Genomic DNA, 20,558 nt, shown 5'->3' on the forward strand with positions numbered 1-20,558 from the left:
AATGTTACAATGACATTTTCAAAATATTTAGATAAATGTTGTGCTATTATTTATTATACTATTATAATAATTAAATATTAATAATATAATATATATATATATTGGACATTGATATTATATATTTAGTAATATTATTAGCTAACGATCGCCTTCACTCAGAATTATTTTTGATATGCAATGATTCATCGTTGAATTTAAATTTAACTTATCTATTACAATTGCCTACTTAATGACACTTTAAGAAAGCCTTTTTATTGGCTAAATTGAATTATTCAATGATAGAAGCAGACAAATAAATTATTGTACATTTATTTGGATATGATAATTTGTGCATTCGCGTCTTTCCTTTCGACAGATCATAATAAACAATAATAACTTGTAGTTAAAAATGAAAATACATATTTTAATATAATATAATATGTTTATTGTTCCTTCGCACAACATACTCATTACTCATCATTTGATATACACATGCCAACGTGTCTCTAGTATCTATTCCAATTATTAATTATGATCGTGAGAACGATTTCCTTGTAAACATCATTATTATATTATATCCTCTTAGTAAACCATCCTGTATTGTAAAAGAAAATTATTATTCGATTGTTAAAGAATTGCAATATAATTTTCCAAGTAAAAAAATAAATAAAAGAGCACAGTCGAGTTATACGACGCTCTTTATGCTTATTGCCACTTGGCACTTGCCTCCAGGTAGTAGCCATTAAGTAGGTTTTATTAAGTAGATACCTTGTATATAATTATAAGAAAGCCATAGGTACAGATGATATGGGTACAGCCATATAAGTACTAAGAAATAGTTGACTGCAGCAGAATTTCATACAATCTATACGTAAAATAAGAATTTATCATAAGACTTCCCCGTCTTCTCTTGTCAGTAAGTAATCACTAATCAGTTTTGTGTAGGTAATAGGTATAATATACATGTACCTAGATGTAATATAAATAATAAATGTTACCTAGTATAGTAGCAGTACCTATAATATTAAATGTTCAAGGCCGCTTTAACCTCGGCGAAAAGGATCATTGGCTCCAAGCAGCAAGTCTTGAGAGGCGGCAACATTTAAGCTACTATATTATCCAAAAAAAAATTATATGATATCTACAATAATTATTTATAAATTATTTGTTTTTCTTAACATTACAATTACATAGTTAAAAATAATTTAAAAATTGGAATCGTGACGTTAGTTGTAATCAAATAATGGTTTATTAGGTACATAAAAAATTAAACATAGAAACATTTTTAGAAACATCTTTACTAAACATAATAGTAGTAATTTTAAGAAATTTTTGTACTAATAATGTGAAATTATTTTGTCTGGAAACGTGTATACACTCATTTGAGATCATCACTAGTTCATAAAATGTCAAATGTGTCGATATATGCATTTGGGTCTGATTTGATAAAATATATGAAGTTGGAAAAACTTATAAAAAAATTATTTGCCATGATAAAATCTAAGAAATCAAATACCTATTTAAATAGGTACCTTAATATACATACTTATAAAAAATTAAATTTTTTCCAAAAGAAACGATGACTTAATAAATTATTTTAATTGTAAACCTATTTTTATTATTTAACTTATTAAAAGTTTAATTAGTTATCTATATTTATATTTTTATTTTTATTTTCATTTTTTTTTTTTTAAATTTTTTTAATAACCCATATAACCGATTTCACCATGTAGAAATTAACGGTGTTAACACGGGTTTATGTATCATCTGTGACTGTGTGAGAGTTAGTTAATACGAGGTTAGCTTACGATTGGTGTATAACTGTCCTGTTTCGTGGAATTTTGTTAATGATAACATTTATTTTCCACTGATAACATTGATAAGCCTAATAATATTGTTTGATAACTGTTCGGTTTTCGAATTTTATTTTGTAATTTGTTTGTCAGATATGTTTACGCATTCATTATTGTACCCAAGTGATAATAAATTACAAATATGAACTTCGTCATCATTGTCATCATTTGCATTCTCATCATCAAATATTATTCTACGACACATAATTTCATATTAAAACGTCAAAAACGCTTCACAATATGTAAATGGGATATAAATTCATAAAAAACGAACAGACAATTTTCAATTTTGATCAAAGCACAGATTACTAATTAAAAGTAAAAAAAAAATGAAAACACATGTTTGTAGGTAGAGTACCTATATAATCAACACCCACTATCATGGTTATAATATTAAGGTATCTACTAAATCGTGATTGCAACTAAGTTAGCTTTTAACGTTAACACAAAGAAATATTGGTGGTTAGAATATGGAAGTAAAGGTTTTCAATAACTTGAAGTTACCACTTAACTCGAGTCGCTAACTCCGAGTTTCCAGTAAGGTTATGGGTTATTATCAACATTAAAAAAATAATAATAAATTAAAATGAAAATATACACAATTAAATGTTTGATAACAGTTATATGATAATTGATAATAATAATAGATGTAAAATTAAAACAGGTAATTCATAGTTAATAGGTTATTTAATACTTAGATATTGATGTAACTATGTAAGTACGAACCTATACTTGTTTTATGTGTGGAGGGCGGAAAATGTTTAGTTTCATGATGTCATTGACTTTTAATCCTCGGTTCTGTAAAGACGTTATACATCTAGTAATGTATAACAATAATAAGTATTTTTATAAAGCTAACATAATATTTGCTATGGTAAAATTACCTATTGAGAATAGGTAGGTGCTATTCATTACTAAGTGCCTGATAATATCCAAATAGTTCTCGACAACGATGACAATTGATAATTTATTGTATTCGCCATTTATAATTTCATTTGTGGATTAGAAATATACTTAAAAATGTAGGTATATTATCTAATTTATTTACTTCATATTATAAGACAAATTAATAAAATAAAATAATTTTATTTATCATTTTACCTAAATGTAGTTGAATTTATATAATTTAACTTTAATGAACTCTCTACCAATCCGGTATGGTCTAGTGGCTAGGATACCTGGCTTTCACCCAGGAGGCTCGGGTTCGATTCCCGGTACCGGAATAAATTTTTTTCTATTATTTATATCAATCCTATATTTAATAACAATATATTGTTCTGAACAAAGCAATAAATTGGGAAAGAATTAATTTTAAAATAACTTGAGTTATTATTATTTTTTTTTTTTAAGTATATAAATGATAAATAGTCAAAAAATGCCAACATTTTCAAAATGAATGGTCGTTCTGATAACAAATGTGATCTAGTTTGTACATACTATACCTACTTTAGAGGTTTAAATTAAAAATTCACATGGTTCTTCAAAATAACCAGAAAAACAATAAGAAAATTAAAAAAAAAGGGAATTTTAACTTAAAAACATTATTTGAATACATCTATTTTTTTATGTTGTATAGTTAAAAATCAATTACAAAATTTAGTAAATATTTTTCTTTTTTTAGACTATTTTAAATTTTTCATTTTTTTACAAATGTTGATAAAAAATGTTTGTAGGGATAAAATGCTTGAAAATATAATATAAGGTTCCTCATAAGTTGCTTATTTACTAACTGAAAAATATCAAAAATACGTAGGTATACCTAACTATAGTTACAATATTTTTTTATAAACTTAAATTTAATACACCAAAAACGAAAATTCATCCAAATCTCGAAAGTTATTAAATTATTTTTTAATTAGAAATGTATACCTACCGGAAAGACACTAATTTAATTTATATGTTTATATCATTAAATATTCATTTGTAAAATAACTATTTCTCCTCAAATGGTTTTTGTTATTTTATTGTAAATCGAAAATGAATTCAAACCGTTGATACCATAAATTTTCATCAAATGCTTATATGACCGATTTCTATACAATATAATATAATATTTTCAAAATGTTTTTATTATTTTTTTTTAATTATTTATAAACATTTAATAGAAATATCAATAACCATAAAATAAAATATATACTTGGTGATATAAACTGATTGATAGCAGTTCTCCGCTTAGAATCATTTTTCGTACATAATGATATAATTCATTGAATTCAAATTTACATCCATCATACTCGACATATATAATATATGACAAATCAGTAGGTACTCTGCATTTACCTCCTTTTTATTGAATATTATTTACCAATCATCATTCATCACTCACTCAATAAAATTATATCTTTTTCTATCATTTCTATGAACACTTTTTTAAGTTTAAGAAGTACACTTATCATGTCGTATCCTCTTATATGACTTTATATTCTAGTGATTGAATATCAAATACAATGAACAAGATATCGTTTTTACTTTCTCTGAGCGTTGGAAAAAATTTCCGTTAACAGTCATACATTTTGAAAAAATGCACATATCTACAACCAAAAAGTTTAGACTTATTTTAATCGACATTTGTTCTGAATTATTTTTAAAATATGCAAATGAATATTCAAAAATATTAAACAAGGCAATATTCAATTACTATATAGGTATATATAGAGAGATATATGTATAGGTAGTTAAATTTATTACTTTTCTTTTTCTATTCAGCTATCCAGTTTTTTTTTTAGACTTTTACAATCCCTTACTTTTTAAATAATGTATTATATAGTATATGTCTAAGCATATAATACATTATAATAATTAAGATACTGTATACACAAAACTTCAAACATTTGTTTTAATTTCAATTATTTATGCGTATCTTTTTGTAAATAATTAAATTAGTATTATTATTTTAATAATTTTGTAAATTACGAGTAATATCAAAAATTCATCATTGATTTCTACTGTATAATGCTTTAATGTACAACATTTATTTTTTTAAATCATTTTTATCAATTGCATATTATATTAAGCATACATTTAATGTTTATCTATAATTGCATATGTACCTATAGTATAACTTTTTCTTTGCATATTTTCATCAAAGTTAAAAATTGTATATGTAAATAGTTCCCAGGTTAAGTACCTATTAAAGTACCATTTAACGGAATGTTGTACTTCACAAAATGTTCGTCAACTATACTCAGCTCAATAGATATTTTTAATGATAGATATTGTTATATGAGTGTTATGACAAGTATTAAGTATAGGTACAATGTTCCAAATTGGATTTGATAATCAATTTCTATTCAAAAAGTCACTAAAAAAATATTCTGCTTAGAAATTTAAAATTCAAAATGTATATAAATAATTTAAGACAAGTAAAATCGAACAATTCCGATGAAAAAATACTAAAAAATTAGGTTTTATAATGACTTAAAATTATGTACAAAAATTATTTAAATCTACTTTTTGATATAATGTGTGTTGTTGTGAAGGTATAATAAGTAGCTCGTTATTTATCATCTGCAGTACAGATTTAAAAAAATGTTGTGCCATTACGATGATACAATGATTTCAAACGAGGTAGGTAGTTTATCAGCGAGTTCCTCAGTTTTTAATTTTGATACTTTTTTGCTCAACTGGTTTATAACTATAGTTACTTATTTTCAAACAACTGTTGATTCTTTTTAACGGTTTTTATAATTAAAATATATTATTGTAGAGAGAATAAATTTAAGTTTGTAAACAATAACATGTTTTACCTACATATACAGAACAAATGTGTAATATGAAAAAACTAAAAATGTTTGAACGTTCTTAGGATGTAATAATATTATGCTGCCCGTAGAGTACGAGTATAATACTCGCGTACACACACCAACAAAAAGACGAGCGTTCAACCATGCACGTGCGCGTTCGCATGCACACACACACACACACACCACAATGTCACGCGCGCGCACTCGCAGGCACGCTACGAACGCACACGCGCACAAAAACACGCACGCACACAAAACCAAAACACAAACAATCAACACACACGACACACCACTACACATGCACTACCGGTCTATCACCGTCTCGTTCTCTCGCTCAATCCGTCTCGCTCCGACACAGCGTCGCCCGAGATTATTACCAATCATGTGCTCGAGTACGATGTTCCATCCAATAACGAATGCCCAAAACTCGCCGACGCTCACATACGTGTAGACATACGCTGAACCGGCTTTTGGTATGCGGGTCCCGAATTCGGCGTAGCACAATGCGGCCAACATGGACGCAGCACCAGCCAACATAAACGATAGGATGATCGCCGGACCAGCCATTTCCTTGGCGACCGTACCGATCAACACGTATATCCCGGCACCTACCATGTGACCGATTCCTGTGAAACAGTAAAATAATATATAGTTTACGGTTAAAAATACGTCACAACGGTCAATATTACGCAGAAATAAAAAAATATTTCAATAACTACGACGCTATATAGCGTTTTAATAATTATGATAACGTTGTAAAATAATATGTGTACCATTAATATATACCTAGTGAACTGACGAGATAGGTTTTAACTATACTATAGTCAATATAGCCCTGCAGATAAGTGGTGCTATATACGTCAATTTGATACTTGTTAGTTATTATGTTATACATCATTTATAGTGTAGGTATATAGGTAGAGGCTATAGGTACATAATATATTATATTATACCTAATAATTGTGACCGAATTTGGTGAATGTAAGAGCTAATAATAAGCATTTGTAATATAAATAATGAAATACTATAAAAAATGCGGACATTTACCGCTGTTTGTTGGCACTCACTTTTTTGGGTGAATGTTTACACTTATTTAATAAATTTATCACCTATTTAACTAGGTATATTATTAATTATATAATATACATTATACATGTAACATTTATATATAATTATTTTTATTACAATAAAATAACAATTGTATTATAAGTTTATAAATATAACTAATTCAGTATTGTTATAAAATATTTTCATGTTTTTATAAATATTATTATAAATTAATTAATAAATGTGTATATTATATTACATTATATATCATTTAGTACATTTTTATACTATTGTACTATAATGTTGTGATTACAAAAATGTACATATTCATATATCAGAAACATAGTATACTTATTATTTATTTTATATATTAATATTTGCCAATAATATATTTATATGTGTATAGTTTTAGTCACTTTAGAGTACTTTATAAAATAATAAAATATATATAATATGTGTATATATATATTATATCTGTATAGTTTATAAATTCTTTTAAACCTTCTTATACTGTTTACTGTAAATTGAGCTTTAAACATTTAACAAAAGCGCTTTATACGCACTTAAATATGTATCTAAATTCTAAAGTTTATTGATCAAAAATGTACAACGTTTGTTATTGATCAAGTAATTGTTCTTTCTATAAGACAAGAATATTTATCCACACTTTTCAAAAAGTTTATATCTATAAAACATCTAACAATAATATAATTCAATGTCAGTATTTGTATATGTACTTATAACTTATTAAAAGATAAATTATTATAATACAAATATCAAAACGATTAATGACGATAACAATAAATATACCTATTTATAGATAGGTATCTCAAATAATATGATTATGTCTGTAATTATTTTTAATCGATAATAATAATATACAAAAATATAAATAATAATATGATTTACCTGTACCTAAGTTATAATATAATGTTATTATTTATGATCGATACTTGGCATTATGTAGATACTTTTATTGTATAATAGATAATTCTCATTATATATAAAAAAAAGTATTCTCATTTAGATCATTTTTAAAAAATGCATCCACTATTTTATCTAGATAATAAAACCTGTCATCTTTTAAATGATGTAGATAATTCTTTACTGCATTTTATATGTCCATTTTATTATTTTTGACATTTATATTGTATTAGGTATATACATAGTAGATTCAATAACAATACTGAAAACTATAATGAGTTTTTTGAAAGCATTACGTTAAATCTTCTTAACTGTCGAATAAATTGCAGTTACAGCATACTAACAAAAGTACAAGACACAAGTGCTAACATTTTTAGATCTAAAAAAAAGATTCTACAACTAATGCCGAGTTGCACGAACAAATTGATTAATTTAATGGTTCAATCAAATTTAATAGACCAATCACGGCCCACTTAATTATGTTCGAGGGACCAGTAGCTCGCTATTGATTCAATAAATGTTTAGTGATTGTTCATGCAACCCAGCATAGATGTATTAAATTAATATCTCATAGTTAGACAAATATTTCTAAAATATACTACAACTCTATACTCTCCTCACTCCCAGTTGAATGATAATTTAGTATAGTCAGTAAAATTCTAATGACCTGAAGAAATCGTCTGCACGATGACACATTTGACAACATTGTATACATAAGTTCGACAAAATAAAAATAAAATATTAATAGCTTTATTGGATTTTATTGCTGACATAATAGTATATGATATTAATATTAAATATTATTATAATATTTACTATCATGTATTTAAATGTGTTTTTCTATTTTATAAGTATACTTGTGTGATGTAGTTGTATTATAATATTAAAGTTTTTATTTTGTATTGTATATACTTAAATAATATTGTAAAAATGATGTAACAAAATATGAAATATCAATGCAAACATTATTTCATAATTTGATTTCGATTTCAATTTATCATTAATTTTGTATAATTAGCTATAGTTATTGTATTATAATATTATTTATTTATTCATTTTATTATATTGCAAAATGTACATTATTAATCGAAATTGGGGAATATCGATAGTTCATATGTCCACCAATGTAGGTATCAAAATTAGTAGTGCAGAATTTTGTCAAAATTATCATTGGTTATACGCCGGTAATTGTAGATAATCACAAATGAAGGTTAAATTTTATAATACCTTATATTATTTGTTGAATTTTGCAGAGCGTAAACACTCGAAGGCGTTATCGCAATGTTAATCTGATACAACACGATTGGTTGGAATTATTTAAATGTATCAATACCACTGTGCATTAATGCTTTCCAAAATAATTCCTTAAGCCAAGGTTACCAAATATGAAATTGGAAGAATAATGTACCTATAGCAGTATATGTGTATAAAAATGGGGGATATTTTGCAACTATAACTTCTATAAATGTCATGGGTACTTATTTCGTTGTAATAAATAAAAATAAACATTGGTGACTGTCAAATTTCGATAATCCTCAATTTCAATCATACAACTAAACGTACTCGGTTATAATCGGTCCATGATAAGTGGACGAATCTAGTAAACATATTATTATAATTCTGCAGGGATATATACTATTAAATTGTTTTGTTATATTATTAATAATAACCTTTTTATACTAAAATGTATATGCTTTTAAGTATTAGGTAAATCACATTATCATATTATTTATATATTTGAATATAACTATTATCAACAATTAAGGAGTAACAATATAACTAAAATAAAATCACACAATAATATTTTCTATTTTTTTTATGATAAATTACGTTTTTCGAAAGTTTGAAATAATATTAATATATTTATTGTTATTTTAGTCATTAACCATCTTACTATTTGTAATATTAGAATTTATCTTAAAATAAGTTAATAAATAAATAAGTACAAATACATTGAACAATGTTATTGTTAACTACTTTATAGATATAAATGTTCTGAAAAATGTAAATAAATACTTCTAAATCTAGATATAAAAACCATTACTTTATCAATAACAAATATTATTTATTTTAATTTTTTATAGTATGGGTACAAAAGAGCAAAATAAAATGTTATTGTTAAATTTTTTAAACTCAATCTACAGTAATAAGAAGATTTAAAATAATTTATTAAGTATATACATATTACATTTATAGGTAATTTCATCTATTAATTTTTGTTTAGGTAGGTACTATTGTAAGTGTTGTAGTAATTAAAACCATGGATGTGATATAATTTATAAATTAATACCTATATGTTTTTTTTTTTGTTTATTCTTGATACAACTTCAAATATTAAAATTATTAACTTATAAAAATAAGTATTAATTTTGTTTCAGAAATGTTATTAAAGGGGTCCATTAAGGATATTGGTGAATTTTTCAATTTTATTTTTTTAAACATTAAAGGCAATACCTTACTAGCTTAAAATATATTTTAATATATATATAAACATATATATCATTAATTTTTATTTCACATTTTTTATTTTTAGTTCATTTATTAAAGTTTTAGGGTACATTAACCAAACTGAGTGAAATTTAAATGAAAAAATTCAACTAATCAAAATTTCCAGGTATGAATGTAAAGCAATAAACTTAATTTAATTTTATCTACTTTTTATAAAAAATACTTACAACAAATTTTTTATATTGTTTTTTTAGATTAAAACTAGTTTTAATGCAATTTCACTTGAATCAAAGTACGGATGTACTAAAATAAATTGTGATTAATTTAAAAATCAATAAAAATTTTTTAATTTAATAGTTTTATGAGCGTTTTCAAATACTTATTTAGATCAAACAATTTATAAATGCATTTTTTGAGGTAGGGAATTTGTGTAGGTTTCTTAGGGAATCAACACCAGGGCTCTAATTATCATATTATATAATATTTAAATTAAGTTATTCATGTTAGTTTTTTTAGATTTAAATGTTGGCAAAGCAAAAATAATGTTTTATCTTTATTTTATAGGTATATATTATTATATGTTATTTATTTTTTAGTTCAATGTATACAACATTTGAATCTTGGCACATATTAAAATAAACATGTTGAGTTCTCTTTTAATCATTAAATAATTTATTTTATATTTTATTTGTAATGGTTATAAAAATTAATGATTAAAGAAATAACTTTTCATAATATATAATTTTTACTATGTTAAAGATACATATTACCTATATCCTAATAATTTTTTTAAATTTCCTTATGTGTCAATAATAATAATTATTATAAAATTACTTTAAATTACTTTTAAAGTTTTAAATAACTAGCTAAATTACCCAATTTTGCCTGTGGATAAGTTAAAATTAGATTGGCTATACAGTGGATAATAATAGTCTAATAACTAATAACCAGGAATCGGAAGTTCTAGCAAATATATATTTTGGTAAGTCATAGATCATCAAAAGTAGGTAAGATATACATTTTTTTCACACTTTCCTGATGTAGTATAAAAAAAATTATAATGCTAATTTATGTATATTTACGGTTTCTAATACTATTTTGCTAATTTAAAGTTTTAAGTATTAGTTATAGGCATATTATTTTTTATATAGTAAAGGAAATAAACAATACAAATATGTGAACTAAAACATGTATTTAGGTTTTCTTCAAATAGGTTTTTATCACCGATGGCCCTCCTTTTTATCACCGATGACATCAAATAATTAATTTTAATAATAATTTGATTATTTTTAAAATAATATCAGACGCGTTATTGTATTGCAGCAATTAACGAATTTGTTATATCGGTTACATTCCAGAATCAAATCAAATCCCTTTAATTCTTAAATATCTTAAATAGGTACGTAATATCATATTTTATAAAAAATAAAAAAATTTGTAAATCTAAAAAATCTAAAAATACTTTTATAAAAACAATTTACCAATTTTTAGTACTATTTTTTTGGATTATTTTGGTCTTTTAAAATACATATTAAAGCGTTAAAAATATACTTTTTTAGTGCTATAACTTCAGACCCCTTGATCCCTGCTAATAAGTAATAGTTTTTCTTCCATGTTACTAATGACAAGACAACTAGTAATGAACAAATATTCAGTTATAGGATTTTATAATATCATAAATGGCGGACAATACATTTTTACTAAACTTGGTTTCATATTATTTTGATTGGTTTCCAAAAACGATATACATTTGAATAATGAACAATAAATTTTATTTTATTAAAAAAAAATCTCATAGTACCGCATGTCCGCATGGTGGGTAACTAAAAACAATTCTCTATATTATAAACAACAAAATATTCGATTTTCGTAGACCAAAACGAAATTTATGTATGAGAATCTATTGAGGTTGAAAAACGAAGCTATATAAACACTATACTCAAGTCCCAATAAGGAATATGTGTGAACAATTTTATGTCAATTGGTTCAATACTGAACGACATATGGTTTCCAAGTCTATAAGCCCCGTAAACATAATAGGTATACATTTGTTTTAATATTATATATGTTTTGGTTTTTTCAACATGCGCTATAAATTTAGTATTAATAAGATACCACAGAAGCATTATTATTTTAATACAAATACATCAAAATTATTCATGAAAATGAATATTGTACCTATGTATGTAACTAAATTACAAATACAATACAATGTAGGAAGATCTAGTTAAAATTTTATAATTAAAATATGAAAATACTTGAGTATATACCTAAAAGAGTTATGTCAAATGTTGTCAAACATCGTTTTAGTGGTGTTTCGATTGCTTGCGTGCCGATGTCCAATACTTTTGTACGGCCCATTTTTTCGTAAAAGCCACTGAAAACATGACTTAATATTTTGTGTCTTGATCCCGGCATGATGAATAAGCTTATTTAATTCTAAAAAATAAAACAAATTTATTAAAATATATTATAAAAATATTTTTACGCTATTAAATAATTATAAAAAATCAGATTTAACATTTTTAGTAAATTTGATTTATATTAGTTATACCTATACCAAATTATAATTTTTAAATTAAAAAAATTTAAAATTTTTTATATCGGAGAAGAATATAATAAAATAAAATGTTTTCAATATATAACATAATATCAACAATTTAAGCTATAGATTCAACAAATTTATTTAAATAAAATAAATGTATGAATATTAAATATTCAAATTAAAATGTTTATATCTAATTTGAATTGTATACCAGTGACAAAGTATCACATTTAAAATCTATACCTCGGTAAGTGGATATCTACATGTAGGTAGAGTGTAAGTTAATATTAACTAAGCTCAATGTAATATGGATATAATAGTATAATATATTTATATTATAGTAGGTATATATTATATATTTAATGCGTACGTGCACAACGTCTAACCATTTCATCAGTTACATATGTGTACATAATTTGTGTATTATAATATATTTCTGAAACTGTTAAATGTATTTATATAATATGTATGTATATGGATACCTACTATGACATTAATTGAGATTAAGTATACTTATATTTGTTACCACTTATCATAAATAAGAGCGATAATTCAAAATGAGTAAAATAAATAACAATTAGTATTATCCACGAGATTAGATATATCTACAATTTAACCTTATAACTGAACTACGCATAAGCATGGTATAAGACATAAGTCATTAATCATTATTATCTATATATGAATTATGATATGTATGTATATTGTATATAATATATTTTATTTAATTTTTTAATACTTAATCGTGATTATACACCGGATACATTATAGGTAATCGTTTTTATTGATACACAGAATTCCGAGATATTATTAATTTTACTCCCAAGTAATTAATCTTAGATAGGTATTTAGGTTTTAATATTATTCAATATTCATATTACATTATTTTAATATTGATCATTCTATGTTGGTATAGCCGCGTGGAGCGTATAATTTGCTGTGTTATTTTAACTAAAATTAATTGATGCAATAAGAGCCAACAATTTAATAAGTAACAACTAACAAGTATTATATACAAAAGTAAAAGGTTTGACAATGATAAGATATTATTAATCTTCGAGGATTGAAAAAAACTTGTATTCTAATTTCTAATGCTTCAGTTTTTGTATACATACCTACGGTAGAAAACAAGTAAAAATAATTAGATAGCAGCTATAATAAACACATAATTAATTAACCTAATGTTTATTTTAATTTTTAAACTCTTAATCAAAATTTAGGTTAAGTATTTTTTGTTATTGATTTTAAAAAGCACAGTCATTTACGATAAATTTGTCTTAATTAAAATACGTATAGTACCTAACTATAATTTTATACCACATGTATTTATTGATATAATATGATAAATTTGATTTAATTGATTTATCCTATAAAATGTATAAATAATGGACTTTGAAACAAATATATAAAATATACCATAATTTTTTATTAAAATATTCTCATAATCTATTAATTAAAATCGTTTGACATTTAAAAAACCCAATATTTAAACGATTGCTTAGGTAGTTACTACTCAAATTATAATTTGAACTGAGTAAAATTACTTTTGTTGGCATACGTTTTTATGCGCATTAAATGTTCATCTGTTATATTTTAAACCCAAATCTAGTGTTTGATTGTAAATACACACTTAGAACTTTACTATCATTATAGTGACAATTTTTTTGGACACAAAATGTTAAAAAAATTAAGTTAGAGACTATCAAATACTTAATAATGAAAACCATTAATAATAACTAATTAAACATATACATATTTTATTGAAATTAAATTGTTATTAGTCATTCTCCATCGGAAATTCACAACAGGAATAACATTGCGCCAACACTGGCAGCTAATGTTGGCATCAGTACTCTTATATACCTGGGATGAGTGGTACTGGATTTAAAGCACTTGAATATTGCAAATTCAGTACCTAAACCTTCGTAAAAGAAAGTACGACCATGCTCAACTTGTACTACCATACAAACATTAATAGTATATTAGTTTGCATGATCATTCAACCGAGGCTGGATTTGATCTCGTTATCACTTTATAATTATTAATTGATTACTTACCTAACGTCTAACCGATTGGATAACTTACAAAGTTGAATAGTGGTGCCTGACTGTCAGCACTTGAACATTTTTAACCTATTTTAAGAGGACGCCATCCCCGTTTTATGTTGTCTCTGTCTTACTAACGTACATCATAACAAATTTGCATTCAGCAGAACACATTTTGTGATGTTAGCCTTAATATTAGAACAAATTTACCTATTATCAAATGTAGAGGTAAGAATATTATCTAGAAAATGACGTATGTTTTTATTGATATTATCATTTTAAAGTGAGTTATAGTTATGTAAAATATTAAAACTTAAAAATGTTCATAACTCATTTTAAAATGATAATATCAATAAAAGCATATGCCATTTTCTAGATAATATTCTTACCTTTAAATTTGATAATATAGGCTTAATTTACTCTAATATTAAAACTAACATTACAAAATGTGTCGAACTGAATTGTCTCTATTACCACGACTACTACGTTTATGTGCAGCAGTTAATGCGCATTAGGGAGTGGATTTATGCGCACCTAAAATATCAAGATTAGATGTTGAATAAAATTAAAAGCTAATGCGAATGTTTTTTAGTCCATGATTTATACTTTGGATTCCATGAACAAAATAATTATAATTTGACATTTTAAAATTCCCGCTAAAATATTAATTCGCATTAAAGCGTCTACTTGCATTTCTTAATCCCGGAGTAAGAGTTAATTCGATTTGACGAATCGAATTAAATAATAAATGTACATCAGTTTAATGCGAATTAAAAATGCTTATATATGCACCTAACTCTCGGACTAACCCAATGCGCATTAACTGCTGCATATAAACGTAGTATTTGACGAATCGAATTAAGTAAAAAATGCGAATTAAAAATGTGTTTATATACACCCAACTCTCGTACTAACTCAATGTGCATTTAGTTAATACACATTAACTGTTGCATATAAACGTGGTATATAATAATATGTATCTGATGAAATGGTTAAACGTTGTACACTAACACATTCAATTTATATACTATAATATAAATATATTATATTATTATATCTATATTACATTGAGCTTAGTAAATATTAATGTTGTGAGAAAATACAGTACCTATAGGACATTGGTTAATAAACTTAAACCAGAATCAGCCAGCCTAACGTAGATGTTTTGTATAATAGATTTTTGTGAAAATTGTATTTGTTTATTCTTTGATGATTTTTAATACGTTTATTTAATTATAAATTAATAATAGTATTTTAGGTGATATACATATTTTATACATAATATTATAAACCATAATTACATAGGCGTATTTAAAGGTATCTTGAGAAGCAAAGCCCCCAAACCTTTCAAAAAAAAGTTAAAAAAAAGTCCCCAACAAAAAATGATTTAAAGAAGAGAATTTTCACTTTTGCTATTATTTAGTACGGATAATATACTTTAATTAAACTATAAAGAAATCTTATTGATTATTATTAATGGTTGTTTATTATATTTTAAGAAAGTTTGATGTTTGATTTATTTAAATTGTATGCTGATATTTAAATTTTTATGTGATAGGAAAATTTATTTCATGTAAGGAACTTATATACATATTATAAATTATTTTTGGTTAGATCTGCGAAATATTAGTGAAGACAAATATGCTTGTTTCTAAATCGCAGTTTGATATTGAAATGTTTTTTATAATTATATCTCATGATTGCTTATTTTATAAGTTATTAAATTGTAATAAAAAAAAAAAATGTGTACATTTTTAGATTGATGTTTGAAATGAAGTATTAAGTTTTAAGACTTATATTAAAGTTTGTTTAATATCATAGAAGTTATTATATTTTAGACATAGTTAATAGTGTTAATACTATTATATAATGTTTTATATTGTTCATTAGTAAGATCTTTACTTGAATATAGGACGGTTTTGTGGAATACTAATTAATCTGATTTAGTTAATAAATTAGAAAAAATACAAAAAAACTTCTTACGTTTTTACGCTTTTAAAACGAATTACTCGTATAATAACACCGCTGAAGTTGCAAACTATATATGTCTAAAGTCACTTAAAACAAGAAGATTAGTATATGATATCACGTTTATATATAAAATCTTGAATGGTATTATCGATTTTCCGGAATTATTGCAAAAAATCGGTCTTAAAGTATCCTCTTTTAATTCAAGATTTAACCCACCATTTGCTATTCCTCATTCTAAAAGTAATTACTTTACTAATAGTCCGTTGTGCCACTTACCAACTGATATGTAATTTAATTCATGATTTTGACTTTTTTTCGACTCCTTTAGTAAGTTAAAAAAATGTATTTATAATTTAAATTTTGATGTTTAATTTGATTTGATTGTATTAAGTTATCAAATTGTATTTATAAATTAATTATTAATGTTTAATTTGATTTAATTGTATTCACTTTTCTTCTCAATTGATAATTTAGCGATATCTTTAATATACACTCACCGTAAGAGTACCCTTTGAGGTGTTAAAATATTTATTTAAATAAATATAATTATTATTATTATTATTATAGCAAAAATAAATATATTTTACATATTAGATATTCTAAATAGGTAGATACATTAGTTGTCTAATTCTCTTATTTTTATGCAGACAACACACTTTTATTTTTGGACAGTAATGCAAATGCCGTATCTAAATCTAATTAAGCAACATTATTGATTAAAAATAATATTACAAATGGTGCTTTTTTTGTAGTTTTTTTTTTGTATTTTTTAATTTTAGTAATTTTTTGATTGTTACAAAATGATTTATCATTTATCATTGATTTTAAGTTATTAAAATAAAACATAAAATGTCTTTATCCGAAATGAGAATGTTGTCTGGCAATGATGGCTGTGAATTTATAATATTTTTAATTAAATATAATTAAAAATGAATATAGGAATAAAAATTAAAAACCCTAAACTAATTTTAATTTATGTAAATAGGTTTTATTCTTTTTAAATTATCATAATGTTATACCATTTACAGCACGGAATATATTTGTATAGATAACTCTTGGTGTATAATTGTATAGTTTATTTTGATATTATCAAAAAATATAAACTTATTATTAATACATAAATAAGTTTAAATTAATTTTAAAAAAAATGCATTAAATACCATGATAAACGAGTATTGATGCAGTATTCATAAAAAAAACCTTTTATATGTATATTCCACACCTACTTTTATTTAGTTATGTATATATATTAATATATATAATTTACGTAAATATAATACATATATTATATTATTTATAAGAATTTATATAAAAATTCCATAACTAAGACATTTTGAATTTTTAAAAGGTTTGTTATAAACATTTAGGAAAAACTACTGTAAATTTACTGTTAAACAACTTTTAAAAAATAACTGTACAAAATAAACACTATAAATGCATTATATATTATCTATTTATAATATATAATTACGTTTTTCTTAAATATAACGATAATTTATTATCGTTGTTACTTGTTTACGTTAACTCAAACACTCGAGTTATTGATTAGAAATATTATTTTTGACTAGAAAAATACTTTTACAGATAATTGTGTGACACGTTACCGACATTAAACAATATATAAAACTATATTGGTCAATAATCGGGATAAAAACGTGTGAATAAAAATAATAGCTATGTATGGACAAAACAAAAACAAGATTTATTTATACAATAATATTGAATTACCTATAAACTTATACTATCACTAGAATGATTCAAAATATATTGACATTAAAAACATTTCTTTCGTACAATTAGTTTTTGTAACCATGAAACCATTAAACATAATAACAACTAAGAACCGAGTGTTTCCATAGTAATAATGTACAAAAAACATAGGTATTAACATGTTTAATGTTTATGTATAAATTACATAGACATTTTACTGAGGAACGCATAAAATCGCGGTTTTAAAAATATAAAATATATTATATTAAAGCAATTAACAATTATCAAAACTAACCAAACTTTTATAGTTTTTATAAGATTTATCTAAAATATTTAATTAAAATTGATTTTACGAAAAAAAGCGAACGCACGTCTGAATAGTTGAGTAAACTCGTGTATTATGAGTACATTATTTCTTTGTACGTTACTATAAATATTCAGGAATTAATTATTTTTGATTTATATAATATATCAATTTATATTTTTGTATGACTATATATGCTACCATAATTGATTTAATCTCTGCCATCTCCTGTGTGATTTTATTTACTAAATAATAGGTAGTACTAGTACAATCGTACTTACTATAATTTCTGTTAAACATTAAATACAGTAGGAAAGAGCGAAAACTAATTTAATATAAAAATCAACATTTTTATAATATAACTTTGTAACAGTTAATATTATTTTTTTTTTAAATACAATGTTATAAATTTAATATTTAAAAAAATATCAATTTATTTATTTTTCCGTGACCCCGAGTTTAGAAATAGCTGGTTTTAATATTACTGGTCTATGTTAAAATTGTTGTAAGACGTGTTTTCAAAAAACTACTACCATCGGCCAGAAAAAAATCGCAACGGATTCTCACGACTTCTTCAAAAACGTCTACACGTGAAACAGTCGAAAAGGTACCGTTAGATCCAACAAGGTGGTTAAGCTACTCCCAAATATACATAATATCCGATATGCCTATACACGAAGCATTGCCCCTCCTCCCCCTCGAATCAAATGAAACGTTTTCTTAGGACGTAATTCACAGCTGTATTATTCATGTTCCAAACGGCAATCAAAAATTATATTTATATTATTCAAAAATCAGCGTGCGGAACGGGTTTTATTCATGAGCGTGGAGAGAAAATATTAAATAAGACTTAAAACGACGGGAAAAAAAATCAAGTGTATAGGTGCGGTATATATAACATGCATTATATAATGATGGATATTTTTATCGATACGTGTATGCATACAGAGCGTATCCTCCAGAGTCCCTGCACGACGTATTTGAACATAAATCCTCCGGATGTACCCTGTACCTATGTGGGTAGCTACTGTAAAAAGTGGCGTACGCAGTGTGGGGGGGAGGGTCGTGAGATACGACACCCCCTTAAAAACAAGTATCTGTTCAAATTATGAAACTATGACTAAAAAAAAAGAGATCAATTCGTGCATATAGTTATCATTTATGATATCCCCTTTAAAAAAATCCTGCGTACGCCACTGACTGTACATATCGATAAAACGATGTAGCCAGATATAGGTGCATATTGTGGCGAATATACACAATGTACAATATACAGACGGTTTAATAACCATATTTCATGCGAGGCGTCGGCGGATAATTAATGTAGGTATTGTATAGAGGTACGTCTATTAGAAAAGGGTTCAAATTACTTACCAGACAACACTATACACACGATACGGTACGGTCAATACAAGTCGGCGGCACACATATTTACGATTTATAATTTTTCGTTTTTCGTACTTGCAACTGCGGGCGCGCGTTGTCCGCCACTAACGCCGAGTTCGATACACTGTTTATCGTGTGATCAATCCAACATAATATTATTTTATCACGCGCAAATGGCGACGGACGGTTTTCGTTTTATCGCGGTGTGTTCGCGTTCACAGTGATGATTTTGTGCTCTTTTTCTCTTTTGTTTTGTTTTTTTTTTTTTTTTTTGTAAACGACGACTACTAGACGGCGGCACGGACGCACTGCGTGACGTAGTACTGCAGCGGCCCCGGAAAATCGATTTGCGAACGCGGTCCGGGGGTCGTTCGTCAGCCGTTTCGTGCATGCGCGGGTAACGCCGCCGGTCACGTAGGCCGCCGAATATTACCCGTAGTACTGTGCAGAGGTTCATAGATATCGTATAAGCGCGATGGATCGACAGCTGCGACCGATGCCAACACTACACACGATATCACAATAAAATGGTGGCGCGAGGATTTTTTCCTAAGGGAGGGCAAACTTGGGTCTCGTCTAACCGTTGGTATGGCCGGACGACAA

At 25.3% G+C, this 20,558-nt stretch overlaps 1 protein-coding gene and 1 non-coding gene across 3 annotated transcripts in view; one reads left to right on the forward strand and one right to left on the reverse strand.

Annotated features, from left to right (window-relative positions):
• The window catches only part of LOC113555766 (cationic amino acid transporter 4), a 40,780-nt gene extending 20,527 nt beyond the window's left edge, over positions 1-20,253 (reverse strand). The window contains exons 1-3 of one of the 2 annotated variants that reach the window (XM_026960293.1): positions 19,944-20,253; positions 12,265-12,433; positions 5,953-6,201 (exon numbers count right to left, since the gene is read on the reverse strand). In XM_026960293.1, coding sequence (XP_026816094.1) covers positions 5,953-6,201; positions 12,265-12,412 — 397 coding nt within the window. In that variant the 5' untranslated portion in view covers positions 12,413-12,433; positions 19,944-20,253. Of the gene's footprint in view, positions 1-5,952; positions 6,202-12,264; positions 12,434-19,943 lie in introns of those variants that run through there. The other variant, XM_026960294.1, reaches the window with a different exon arrangement.
• On the forward strand, positions 2,984-3,055 carry Trnae-uuc. The gene has a single exon. It is a non-coding gene; the product is annotated as a tRNA-Glu (tRNA).
• Positions 20,254-20,558: the final 305 nt, after the last annotated feature.

The sequence above is a fragment of the Rhopalosiphum maidis genome, chromosome 4, assembly GCF_003676215.2.
Source record: "Rhopalosiphum maidis isolate BTI-1 chromosome 4, ASM367621v3, whole genome shotgun sequence".
Lineage (NCBI taxonomy): Eukaryota > Metazoa > Arthropoda > Insecta > Hemiptera > Aphididae > Rhopalosiphum > Rhopalosiphum maidis.